This window comes from Staurois parvus, unplaced genomic scaffold (assembly GCF_062004578.1).
Source record: "Staurois parvus isolate SC_StPar_1 unplaced genomic scaffold, SC_StPar_1.0 ptg000022l, whole genome shotgun sequence".
In the NCBI taxonomy this organism is placed as follows: domain Eukaryota; kingdom Metazoa; phylum Chordata; class Amphibia; order Anura; family Ranidae; genus Staurois; species Staurois parvus.
The window spans coordinates 675,077-688,408 of NW_028317818.1; the positions used below are offsets into that span (position 1 = coordinate 675,077).

General features: G+C 42.7%; 1 protein-coding gene across 3 annotated transcripts in view; it reads right to left on the minus strand.

Annotated features, from left to right (window-relative positions):
* The window catches only part of KPNA7 (karyopherin subunit alpha 7), a 132,374-nt gene that overhangs the window by 12,802 nt on the left and 106,240 nt on the right, over positions 1-13,332 (minus strand). For 2 of the 3 annotated variants that reach the window (XM_089691469.1, XM_089691478.1), the window contains exons 8-9: positions 3,588-3,821; positions 2,066-2,248 (exon numbers count right to left, since the gene is read on the minus strand). In XM_089691469.1, the coding sequence (XP_089547595.1) occupies positions 2,066-2,248; positions 3,588-3,821 (417 nt within the window). The remainder of the gene's footprint in view (positions 1-2,065; positions 2,249-3,587; positions 3,822-13,332) is intronic. The other variant, XM_089691486.1, reaches the window with a different exon arrangement.

Below are 13,332 nucleotides of genomic sequence, written 5' to 3' on the forward strand. Positions count from 1 at the left end.
TGGGAGAAAGTCATGTGGTCAGATGAGACCAAAGTAGAACTTTTTGGTCTAAACTTCACTCGTGTTTGGAGGAAAAGGATGAGTTGCATCCCAAGAACACCATCCCTACTGTGAAGCATGGGGGTGCTAACATGCTTTGGGGGTGCGTTCCTGTGAAGGGGACAGGACGACTGCACTGCATTAAAGGAGAGGATTAATGGGGCCATTTATTGTGAGATTTTGAACAACCTCCTTCCCTCAGTCAGAGCATTGAAGATGGGTCGTGGCTGGGTCTTCCAACATGACAACGACCCGAAGCACACAGCCAGGATAACCAAGGAGTGGCTCTGTAAGAAGCATATCAAGGTTCTGGAGTGGCCTAGCCAGTCTCCAGACCTAAATCCAATAGAACATCTTTGGAGGGAGCTGAAACTCCATGTTGCTCAGCGACAGCCCCGAAACCTGACAGATCTACAGGAGATCTGTCTGGAGGAGTGGGCCAAAATCCCTGTTGCAGTGTGTGCAAACCTGGTCAAGAACTACAGGAAATGTTAGACCTCTGTAATTGCAAACAAAAGGCTTCTGTACCAAAATATTAACACTGATTTTCTCAGGTGTTCAAATACTTATGTTCAGCAGTGCAAGACAAATTCTTTAAAAATCATACAATGTAATTTCCTGATTTTTTTTAAATTCTGTCTCTCAGTGGGAATGCACCTACAATGTGAATTTCAGACCCCTCAATGATTTCTAAGCAACGATTTGCAAAAACACAGGGTGTTCAAATACTTCTGTTCCTCACTGTATATAAAGCGCTACGTAAATTGACGGTGCTATACAAGTACCTATAATAGATAAATCTCTTGGATCTTCAAGTTATACATAAAAACAATTGCAGCGCATTCTATGGCTACCTACATTTTACTCCACCTATCCAAATCACAAATCCCGAAATTAACCATGTCTGATCACTATATGCAGGCCCCTCTTGTAAATGCTTATGTTCCTATAACTACAAAAATGCTCATAGCTCCTCCCTCAGACTCTCCAATTAAATACTCCTATATAAAATAGTGGGAAACTATACTTGGAAGGAAAGGGGGGGGGGGATGTTGGGAGAAGAATTACCTTTGAGTCTTGGCAAACCATATGGTCTCAAGCTTCTAAAAACTCTGTATATTGTACACAATTTTCACAAAAATACATTCACTAGTATCAAACCCCAGAACTGTAAATACACCATCTCTGTTAGTAGATACTGGCAATGCAAAACTCCGATTAGGATCCCTTCAACATATTTATTGGTAGTGCCCTCTAATACCATTTTTGAGATCTGTGCATAGTCTTATATTGGATGTTGACTCCTTGATTCCTTTCACTCAGTGCACATTTTGGATTTATCTCGGCTGTCTTCTCTAAATTTGCTACAAAACTAGTAATGCATATACTTCGTACAGTGGTAAAATGTTTAGTTGCCCTTGAATGGAAATGTACTGAACCTCCCTCCTTGATTGATCTATTCGTCTGGATCAGGGATGTCAAAGGATAGAGTAGTTTAGCCTCCTAATAAAACTAATGGAGTGAAAATAGAAAACCTGGGAGCTGTGGCATAAGAGTTCAATGACTAGTGTTTCTGTAACTTGGTTTTTGAGCAGGTGGGGGTGCAAGGAGGGGTTGGTTCCAGTTCTGTGGGGAGGTCATGGAAATCCTCTTACACTTTGTTTTCCTGTCTTCCCTACCACAATTTTCTGGTTCACGTGTCTATCAAGTTTAAAGCTTTCGCTCTGACACTTGAAGTGTCACAAGTCTCTGAAGTGGAGATATATGCTATGGTCACTACTTTACAGCTGAAAGTTTGTTTTTTTCCTACCAACTCGGCTTCTTACACTTTAGCTTACTTGCCAATCCATGTTGAGAATACATATTCAATATTTGTTATTCAATTCCTATTATGTAACCTGTTTTCATAGCACCTCTAGAGAAAATGACTCCAGCTGTCAAAAGACACACACACACACACACACACACACACACACACTATGCAAAAGACTAAAGAATACACCGCTCTTAGTCTATGGACACTTACCAGGAATATATTTGAAATGGCATCTAGGATAACCAATATTGTTTTACTGTCCTTGACGGTTAGGAGGTTAAGCAGTGGTTCCAGCACCCCACAATGTACCAGCTGTACTATTTGCTCTACAGTACCTCCACTTGTGTAATTTGTCACTGCCCATGCTGCTTCTTTCTGAGCTTTGAATTCACCCTAAGTGGAAAATAAAAAGGGTTATGCATGTACATTTAGCGAATTAAAAATATATATTAAATCCTAGAAAATAAAAAGGCACATTCACTTATGGATATTAACTTGTGCCAGGTACAAAGACTTACGGAGATAGATTCATGCAAATCACACACATCTATCATTTTAAACAGGTGTGTATTTGCAGCTTTTGGTTAAAGCAATTTGATGAGTTCAGCAAGGTTTAACAAGTTACCCCATTTTTGTTGGTAAAAGTAAAATATTTAGACAGTATGTGCTTTTACTTTAAAAAAATTATTTAATCCTTTAGGGAATCTTGCTTGTTTATCCCTTTTGTAACCAGAGCTTTGTGAAGCTTAATCTGGCAACACACTAGTAGAAGTGTCAAAGTTTGTTCCAAGAACACTTGCTGGATTTTCGAATAGTTCATGGCATAAAAAAAAAAAAAAAAAAAAACTAAAAATGTTTTAACTATATATGATTTTCATTCCAAAATTGAATGTTAAATGCAAAATGAAGTTTTAGAGTACTTTTGAAGAAAAAAAAAAAAAAGTTTCAAGTCACTGAATGTACCAAATCTTCATACAAATATACACATTGATATGAACTAGATTTGTGCATGGCCTGCTTTAGATGCCCATGTCTAACATCAGTAGCTTGAACAAAACAGCCCAATTTTAGTTTAAACCCAAAATATCCAAGAGATTAAAGAACAAAAACTCCATCATTTGAACATAAACAAGCAATTCATAGAGCTCATTGGTTCCAGTAAGTCTGACTGGCAGTCCCTGATGGGGTTCTCCAAATAGTTTTATGTAGACTCATTTACCATCATTTGGCACTCTGGTTTTCTAATTGCTCATGTGATCAAGCAGGGCAGCCACTGCAGTTTGGGGGCCAAAAATGGCCCCCTTTAAATCAGGAATACTGTAAACCTAAAATGGCATAACCACTCAGCTAAAGCTAACCTGAAATTTGGACAGTCTTACCTTGCTGAAAGTCATGATGCATTTTCAAATCCTTTTCCCCCTTGAAAAGGAAGAATGACCCAGTTAAAGCGTAGGGCAAGGCAGAATTGTACAGAGTCTGCTTCAGGATTGTACAGAGTTATGGGTTTTAATGACCTTCTCCCCTTGTGATTTTGAAAATGCATAATGACTGTGCAAGAAACCATCTTATTTCACCAAACAGTAGCATAAAAAAACAAAAAAAACAAAAAACAGAAACAAACCCACACGGAATGAATCACAATTGCTAATGTAGAAAAAAAAAAAAACATTTAACAAAATTACTTAAAGTTGCATACTGTATATTTATATAACCTATCAACTTTTGTATTTACCTCTTTGAGAATATCAATCAGTGGAGCAAGGAGGCCACAAGTTATGAGCTGCTGAATCTGTGGAGCCGGTCCTGCAGCAATATTACTAAGAGCCCATGCAGCCTCCCTCTGGACACTAGGCTTAGGATGTCGAAGTAGCCTACAAAGGATAGAGAGGACTCCTGCATCAATGGCCACCTGGGTCTGCTTGTCTGTTCCGGTAACTATATTTCCAATAGTACGGAGGGCGGGTGTCTTAGGGGCACAGGTAGAAGGAGAAAAAAAAAATCTATAATTTAGTGTTCTACAAAACACACACGCCATTTCAAACGGTTAACTGACAGTTATGGGCTTAAATCTGCAGCAAAGTGGAGGTCCAACCAATCATCCACCAAAAAAAATACAAGTTGCAACAGCGCACTACCTGAACAGAAGACTAATAGGAAAAAGAAAAAAAACAAAACAAAAACACACCAGTCTAACAACTGTGGGAAAGGGATAAGCCTTGCATTACCACCCTCGACTTCAGGAAGTGAACAAAGATGTCCAGAGAACACTAACCAGCCAATAGCCAAAGGCCTCAGTTAACCAAGTCCAGGGTTAGAATTGTTCGTCTGTTAAGTGTATTCTTTATGAATCTCCCACTGCCCTAAGTCTTAATCCAAGCTTTAGCAATAGAATTGAGAGAGACCTCGGCAAAATTGAAATGGAGAAAAGGGAAAAGAAATCCTTAAGATGGTAAAGAAACCCTTAAGATAGTAAAGTTAGATGGATAGGCAGGGATGATATGCCTGAACCCAACTGGTAGAAGAAGAACTCCTACCAATCCCTCTAGTCTGGGTGTTCTTGTACAACACCCAATTGTGTTTCTAGGGTGTGAAAGACACACTGCAGACCTGTCTTAAGATATAAGAATCATCTAACCTGTCCTTTTAAAAGGAGAATCCTCCTAGGTGCAAAGGGGAATAAATCCTAGTACTAGCAATAGAATGGTAAACCAGAGCAAAACAGTGACCAAAGGAAACTGCATCAGAAGACTGCAGCTCAGTGACTTAAGAGGACCAATATTCCAGGAATCAGATGCCATGAAGGCATCCATATTATTATTATACAGTATTTATATAGCGCCAAAGGGTATGCTCAGCTCTGTACAGTAGCAGGGGGACATAACATGAGACAAGACAGTAACAATACACTACACAAGGGGTTCGAGGGCCCTGCTCTTTTGAGCTTACAATCTAGGAGGGAGGGAAAGGTGGCACAGGAGGAGATGGCTGTGGGGGATGAAGTGGTGGGTGGAGTGGAGGAGGTTAGTTGTTAGGTGAGGTCGGGTGTTAAGTGAGGTTGGGGTAGGCTTCCCTGAAGAGGAGGGTTTTCAGGGTGCGCCTGAAGGTGAGGAGGGTAGGTGACATTCTGATGGATTGGGGGAGTCCTAGAGAAGTCCTGCAATTGGGTGTGGGAGGAGACCAGGGAGCTAGAGAGCAGGAGGTTCTGCGAGGAGCGGAGGGCACGGGTAGGGTAGTATCTGGGTATCAGGTCAGTTATGTAGTTCGGGGCGGCATTGTGAATGGCCTTGTAGGTCAGGGTTAGCAGCTTGAACTTGCTGCGTTGGGCAATCGGGAGCCAATGAAGGGATTGGCAGAGGGGGGAGGCAGATGTGGAGCGCTTGGTGAGGTGGATGAGTCTGGCCGCTGAGTTTAGGATCGACTGGAGTGGGGATAGCATTGGTTTGGGTAGGCCAGTGAGAAGGGAGTTGCAATAGTCCAGGCGTGAGATGGAGTGTTTGGTGGTGTCTGGGGTGAGGAATGTGCGTATCTTGGAGATGTTGCGGAGGTGGAGCCTGCAAGATCTAGATAGCAGTTGGATGTGGGGTAGGGAGGAGAGGTGGGAGTCCAGGGTGACACCCAGGCGTGTGGGGTGGGAGAGATGGTGGCGTTGTTAATAGTGATGGAGAGGATGGGTGGGGGGGGGGGGCGGACCAGGAGCTTGGTTTTGGATAGGTTAAGTTTGAGGAAATGGAGCGACATCCAGTCTGATATGTCGTTTAGGAGGTGGGCGATGCGGGCAGAGTGTGAGGGGGTGAGGTGGGGGTGGAGAGGTAAATTTGGGTGTCGTCGCCATAGAGGTGGTAATTGAAGCCGTGGGAGTGAATAAGTTTGCCAAGGGAGGAGGTATAGATGGAGAAGAGGAGGGGCCCGAGGACAAAGCCTCCTATCCTTCTATCCCACCTGCAGCAGGGTAACCAAGTCCTCCTTACAGGATACCCCCTCAAGGAGGCATAGGATCATCAGGAAAATTTTATAGAAGAGAAAAAAAAACCCCACACAAGCATAACCTTCACGGTTCAGATTGTGAATCATCAGAAAAGAGGGGGATCAAAGATTACCTGCCTGGGAAAGTATGTCATGAGACTCCTGCCTAGTGCAGAGGGATAGGCGAAGTGAGTATTTTTTTTTTGAATCGCAAAACTACTAATCCTGGATAATGCAAATAATTGGAACCCATGGTTGTGGTCTTTAGAGTGTGAGATGTACAGGATTCTGACCAAGGGATATCAATTCCTCATTCTATTTTTCTTCATATTACTTCGCCAGCTTTTAGCACGCCACACATGCAAAACCGATCTAACAGATGCTATACCGCCTATCATGAGCTTAATGCTTATAGGTTTGGTTACATTCCTGGTAGATGGATGGCTGCAGAAATTAGATTCCACTAAATCTTTATACCTCAGGGATACTGAACGTGAAGCAGATTATCTGCAGTTTCAAATTTTCTATTCCTGGTACTTCAGATGTGAGTCTTTAAGCTCTTGTTTTATGATGGCTCTCTGCTTTGATCACTGTATTGAAAGCCTACATGTTTGACACTAATGCAATTTAAAATAAAAATATCCAAACCAAATCTTTTGCAACAATCCCAGACAAAAAAAAAAAAAAAAAAAAAAAAAGGGGGTGAAGTTTTTGACCAAATACCAGAACAGGTGAAAAATCCACTCCCTGGGAATTTAAGATCCTACAAGCTGGGCAGTTCCACTCAGGATACAGATTACTAGCACTAGACAGCATCTACAAACGTTTGACTGATCCTCAGCTTTGCACAAACTGCAAAAACCTAAAAAAAACAACCTAAAAAAACAAAAAAATCAAAAAACAAAAACACAACAGTCAATCAGAAGACAGTCATCCAAATAAATTCAAAAGGAGACCCAAGTAGGAGTCCATCATTGAAATATCTAAAAAGCAACACCAGTCACCTGTTTGATGGTATGCTTGTTAAGGAGTGAGTGTATGAGTGTCTATAGTGAGCAGAGACCACTTGACAAGTTCTTTTGAAGGGAAACAACCTATAGAACCACAGATCTCTCCCTGACCATGTCATTTCCTGTCCATCTAGAAGGTGGTTTTAAATACAGTTTTTAGTACAGTCTTTGCAGCTATAAAATTTCTAAAAACCTAGGCCTAGAACTGCCGGTTGATCCTCCAAATGCAGGGAAAAAGTATTGCATCATGTTAAGAACTCCCTTTAATCTGTGTCCTATGTAATTTGCTCAAATACAGTCTCTCAGGAACAAATAACTGAACCAGAATGTAATAGAGGCCTTACAGACTGAAGCCTAGTAGGGTCAAAGCACAGAAAGCCTCTGAGCTGATTGCTCCAATAATTGTGTCCAAACAAAATACAAAGTCGAAATAGGATTTTGCACAGGAGTGGACAAAGCTTCATCCTGCCAAGCTATAACCTCCAATGAGGACAAACCTATAATAGGGCTCCCAGGATATAGGTTACAGGCATCAGTTACTTTTGGGGATATTGAGAAACTTTTAAGAGGCTATAAAGAATGAGTTGTGGTCCCCCAGCTGCAGTGAGACTACCCTCTGCGTTTTTGAAAGGGCACTTTGAACTGTGTAGCTGAATAGGCTCAGCAGGAAGTAATGCCTTGCATGCTCAAACCCCAGCAGCTGGTACCGATGAGGGTCCTAGGTGGTTGGAGGGGACCAGTCACTGTAGGCAGGCAGTAAAAGACCATATTATTGTCACAAGATGCTTCAGAAGCAAAATGGTGCTTTTAATAAGCAGAATGGTGTGACCGCATGGCACATGTACCATTCTCACCTAGAGTACCATCAAAAGGAGGAAGAATTGTTAAGTTATGAGAGCCACTGTATCATTTTGCTCATTGATTGAAGTCTGCTGAAACAGAACGTGAAAAACATTTTCATTCCTTTTGTTTTGCTTTAGTGTGGTCTTTGTTACCTTAGTAATACCTTTCTGTAAATATTGTTTTCAAAATATGGTTTAATAATGAAAAAGGTAAAGTGCAAGGTTAATAATGAAAAAAGGTAAAGTGCAAGGTTAAAATGGTCTCTAATGTACGAACCCAAAACTTAAATATCAGCCTCTTGAAGGGTGATACATGGTAAACCTCTAGATATACCCGTGTGGTGAGTGTAGGTTACATATGCCCTTGTGGTGAGTGTATGTTACAGATATTTATTCTGAAGTCAATTGCTATTGCTAATGTCGTGAACGTTTACCAAAGTCAATAAAAGTTGTTGGAGAGCAATTGTCACTGGGTTTAGTGAACTAGGCAATTAACCACCATCTGTTGGCACTAAGATTGTGGTCTCGCAAGGTGGAAAATTTGCATGTAGGGTGAGGCCAAGTGTCATTGTTGCAAATCCATGACAGTGCAGGGTGAGGTTGACTAGCCATTCCTCACAAGTCTGAAAAAGGGCAGTGGTGTCTGACCCATGTTTGTCACAGGTACAACTTATATAGGAGAATTTGTTTTATCAGTGTATCGGAGGATAGACACTTCACTGGGTATACGGAAGGGTTTACAACCACTTTAAACTATGCCCTCACATTGGAAAGAACCACAGCCTCCAACTCTTCCCCTACTGGATCCAGTTTATCAACACTATCCTATTAAAAATCATAGTTACGGTCTTTCCAGGAGTCTTTCAAGTAGCCGTCCTGGGAGATACCAGCTTTTACCTACAGGAAACAATACTGATACAAAGTTTAAAAAGCCCCTCCTTCCCCCTCAGTAATTAGAAAGACTAACCAGTGTACACGAGGGGAAACCACCAAAAACCAAACCACACCCCATCACGTGAAAAACAAAAACCCCATACGGTGGGAATTTGCACACCGTCCGGGAAGACTCCAGGAAACCATAAGTAACTGGCTTTCCCAAAGAGTCTTCCAGGACAGCTATACGAGAATAAATAAGAAATATTCTTACCTTAGGGAGGGACCACTGCTTGTAGAACTTTCCTTCCAAAGACCAAGTCCTGACTAGAAATGAGTTCCACACTGTAGTGTAACAAAGGTGTGTTTATTCAACCAAACTGCTGCTCTGGAAAGGTCTTCCCATGAAGCACCTGCTCTCTGCCCAGGAGGCTGAGGCTGGTGTAGAATGTGCATACTCTGGAAGGAGGCTGCTGGCCCAAGCTCTTTTATGCACACAAAATGGTTTCACAAATCCATCTGGCACTAGAACTTTTTGAAGCACAAAGACCCTTCCTAGGTCCACTGAAAAGAACCAGAAGATGGCTAGAACTTTTGAAATCTTTTTTGTCACCCTTAAATATTCTAACAAATCTTCTGACATCTAAAAAACTAAAATGTCTCATTCCTGTGGGAACTGCAGAAAGAAGGCAAAGTAACTGAGAATGGTGAACATCTGATGAAAACTTTAGGAAGGCACATAGAATCTGGTCTTAAACTACCCTGTCCTCCAATGGTTAAATAAGGATCATTGATTGCAGTCCCTGATATCTACAAGTACTATCAAGCGACGCATTTAGGAAGACTTCTAGATTGGTGCAGACATGTTGACATTAAACTGTGGTCACGGATAGCACAATCTCAAAACAATACCCCCTTACACCAGGAGGTAAAGTAACTGCCATCCAATATCAAGAGACACCTGACTGGGAACCATGTTACTGATTTGCGCTTGGTTGTGTCATTCTACCTCTATAGTCTGCCTACTCCTCTTCTTCCAATTTTAGGGACTCCTTGCTTTTCTCCTGGACTGCTGGAGGGCTCACTCTATACCTTATTAGGCTCCCAATGCTACCAAGCATTTTTTTTTTTTTTTTTTTAACTCCACGCAATGGTAGTCAATCTCAATGCTTACCTCTGAGACTAGTCATTATCGCCTGAACTTTTGGAGTGCCCTGCAGTTACGACACTTCTTGATGGCACTCCCTCCCCTGAATAGGTTTCAATGACCTTTGACTTTTGAACGCCTTTGTGTGGATGAGAGACACCTGCCACATTCCCTCTCTCAAATGTATGCACAATTGATTACTCCAGATGACTATTGTCCCCTTTTTATGTGGAAATCGGAACGGACGTTGAAGAGATCCTTCTCTTCAGCCCAACAGCGAAGAATTCTGTTTTGCTCTCAAATCATACATCTGCATGCGGACACAGGAAACTAACTTCAAACTCCTCACCAGATGGTACCGTACACAGTTGATACTGCATAAATACTGCCGCACGCTCTCAAGCCAATGCTGGAGATGCCAAGATGGTGAAGGCTCTTTATTACATATTTTTTGGATAGGTCCAAAAAACTGGAACCCTTCTGGAAAGGGGTACATTGCATCTCCCAGAAATTCAGATTATGTCCTCCTTGAGGTCCCAGCTCTAAATCTTCTACATGTCTTGGAAATGCCTGAAAAAAAAAAAATATAAATATGGCAAATCGATTCTACGCCACCTGTTTGATTCCGCTAGATCTTGATCGCCCTACGGCGGAGGGATACGCGACACCACAAACCCCCCCCCCCCCCCCCCGTCTTGCTCTGGCTATCGAGAGTAGGTGGTCAACAGAATGGAAGACCTGATTTTAGCAGCACAAAATAGATGCGAATCCTACTCGAAGACCTGACTTCCCAGGGATAGGTTTACTTTCTCAGAAGAGGGGAAAACCCTCTTTGTATCCTCCTCACTCAACTGACTTATTTTACCCCCTTGTGACTGGAACATCCCTCCCTCCTCCGGTATCCCCTCCCCTGTATTTTTTTTCCCTTCTTTCTTCCCCTCAGTTTTTCTCCAGCTTTATCTGAATTCACCCCACTTTTCAATCTCTCCCATATACACTCTGTAAAAGCGGACAGACCTGAGCACTCATGGTTGCAGCCATTTTAGACTATGCTCCTTGTTTATCATTTTACGGCCTACAGTATAATATGCAGGCTTCCGAAAGTTTATTTTTTGTTTCTTACCATTTACCTCTGGCTTCTAGCAAAACTACTTCTGTACACAGGGGGTGCTACCCCTTTCTGATCTGTTTATACTGGATATGTATTGAACTGTTCTGTGAGTGGTAATGTCTTCATAAAGAATTTGGGGGGGGAATCCTTGCAAGAAAAAGAACGCAAGTTCCCCACTCTTCTGGCCATCTTACCAGAAAGACTCTACAGAACAAATCTAAGGGTTCAAATTGAGCTTTCAAGCTTTCCAAGGAGAAACAGTTTTAAGCACCCTAGGGGTCCGCTTCTCCTTAGCCAATAGAAACTAAACAGGCGAATGTTTTTTTTTTATTGGATCAAACAAAAACCAGGCAAGGTTGCTGCCTGTGCTTTCAAGATGCTGACTGCCAATCCCCTATCCACCCCTGCAAAAAATCTAGCACTACAGGAATAGATGTGTCCAACCTCCCTGATCGAGATCTCCAAGAATGAAAAGGTTCTCCAAAACTTTGCATATATTTTTCTAGTGCAGATCTTCCTGCCGTTTAGAAGGGTTTGAATTACCTTCTCTGAACAGTCCTTGGATTTGAGGATCAGTCTTTCAGCCTCCAGGCCATCAGCCAAAAAAGACAAGGGTTGGAGTAAAGAACTGGTCCTTTGAGAAGTAGTCCATGAGAATCCAGGGAAGGGACACTGACAGGGACAAAGGATCACAAATCAACTCCTGGGCCAGTATGGAGCTCTGAGAATCACTTGGCAGTCCTCCAAGGTTATCTTCCGAACAACCTGCTGAAGAATTGCTAGAGGAAAGCTAGACAGAAGTTCCAACCCTGCGTCAAGGAATCTATAGCTAGAGCTCGAGACGCTCTAGAGAAAAGAAGCCCTGGACTCTCCTGTTCCTGCCAGAGGCAAACCTCCAGAAGACCCCACCAATCTAAACTGTGAAAACTCCTGCATTCAGTTCCCATTCCCCCTGACCTACTGGGTTCCTGAGAAAACTAAAAAAATATGGCAAGAATATTGTATGGGCCCCTGAGATGGACTGCTCTCAGATTTCAGATAGCCCTATGCCAAAAAATTTCCAGAGCTAGGGCAAGTAATTTTGGAGATCTTTGTCACCTTGATTCAAATAAGCCACTGTAGTGGCATTGTCTGAAAAAGTTACATGTCCTGGTTGTGGATGGTATCCAAGAAGGCCCTTCGAGCCAAACCTACTGCCAACAGTCCTTTGAAAATTAAAGGAAGCATCTTTTAGATCCAACTCCCAGGCTCCCTGGGCATAGAAAGGACCTAAATGAGCCCCCCAACATCAGGAGCTGGCATCCGTGGTCACTTTTAAAGGACTTTTCCATGGCTGACCCCCAGATAAGTGTTTGTCTACCCACCAATCTAGAACCAAAAAGGATAGTCTTGTGGAAGATTCATTATTCTGTCTAGGGTAGTGCAATTGTGATCCCAGGAGGCTAGCAAAGAGGCTTGCAGCTTTCTTGAGTGAAGCAGGGCCCAAGAGACCCTGGTATGGCCACCGTCACCAACCGAAGAATTTGCACAATCTTTCTCAAGGATGCAAGTTGTTGCAATTGGAGGGTCTGCACTGAGGATAGCAATTTCTGGACCTTTGGTTAGAAATAGCTTTTGGGAAAGTCTACCTTGTAACCTAAAAACTCCAGATGGATTCAGTTTGGATTTATTTAGGTTCAACTAACCAAAAGAAGCCAGCACTGCAAGAATATGATTCAAATCCAAATACTAGTTTCGCTTTTGCAGGTGTAAAAATTAAAAGATTGTCCAGATGGGGAATAGCAGCTATGCTCTGCATGCACAAGCATGCACAAGATAGCCATGACCTCTGCTAAAACTTTTGTTAATACTCTTGGGGCTGACGCAAGGCCAAACTGTAGTGCCTGAAATTGCCAGTGTTTTACTCCACGACTTCAGCAGCCACATTCTCTTTCCACCAAGACCAATGCTCTGTAGGTCTCTAGTACAGCTTCTATAAAATGGCACTATGGCGTGCACCTGATGGCTGGAAGTGAGTCACCACCCCGTGCTGGAAGTGCCGGCACCATTTTGATACACCCCTCAGCTGCCGGAAGTGATGCATCGTGGCCATCTTGGAGGGACCCAGGAGAGGCACCAACATGGACCGAACATAGGAGGTAAGCTGTCCTTGCTTCCCTTAGTCCCTGCAGACCTCCCCCCACTCCAGTCCAACAGCACGTCCCCCAGAAGGGCCAAATGAAAGAAAAAAAAACCCCCAAAAAAAAAACACCTAGTTAGCTAGAGTGAGATCCAGGTAACCCAAGATCCGAAAATCTTGTCTAGTGCAGCATGCATGGTAATTCCCTGGGACCACTACCCACAGGCAGGACTCCCAGGACCAGAGAAGTAATGCAGGCAACCACAATTACTTGCACCAACAGAAAAACAACAAACCTAGCGATGTGTTCACCTGGAGGACGAGAGGAGGGAGGGGCACTTCAAATTGCATCAGTAGGCTTTTTTTTTTTATTATGTACAAGGAGGAGCCATATCTAATGTAGCTGGCCTGG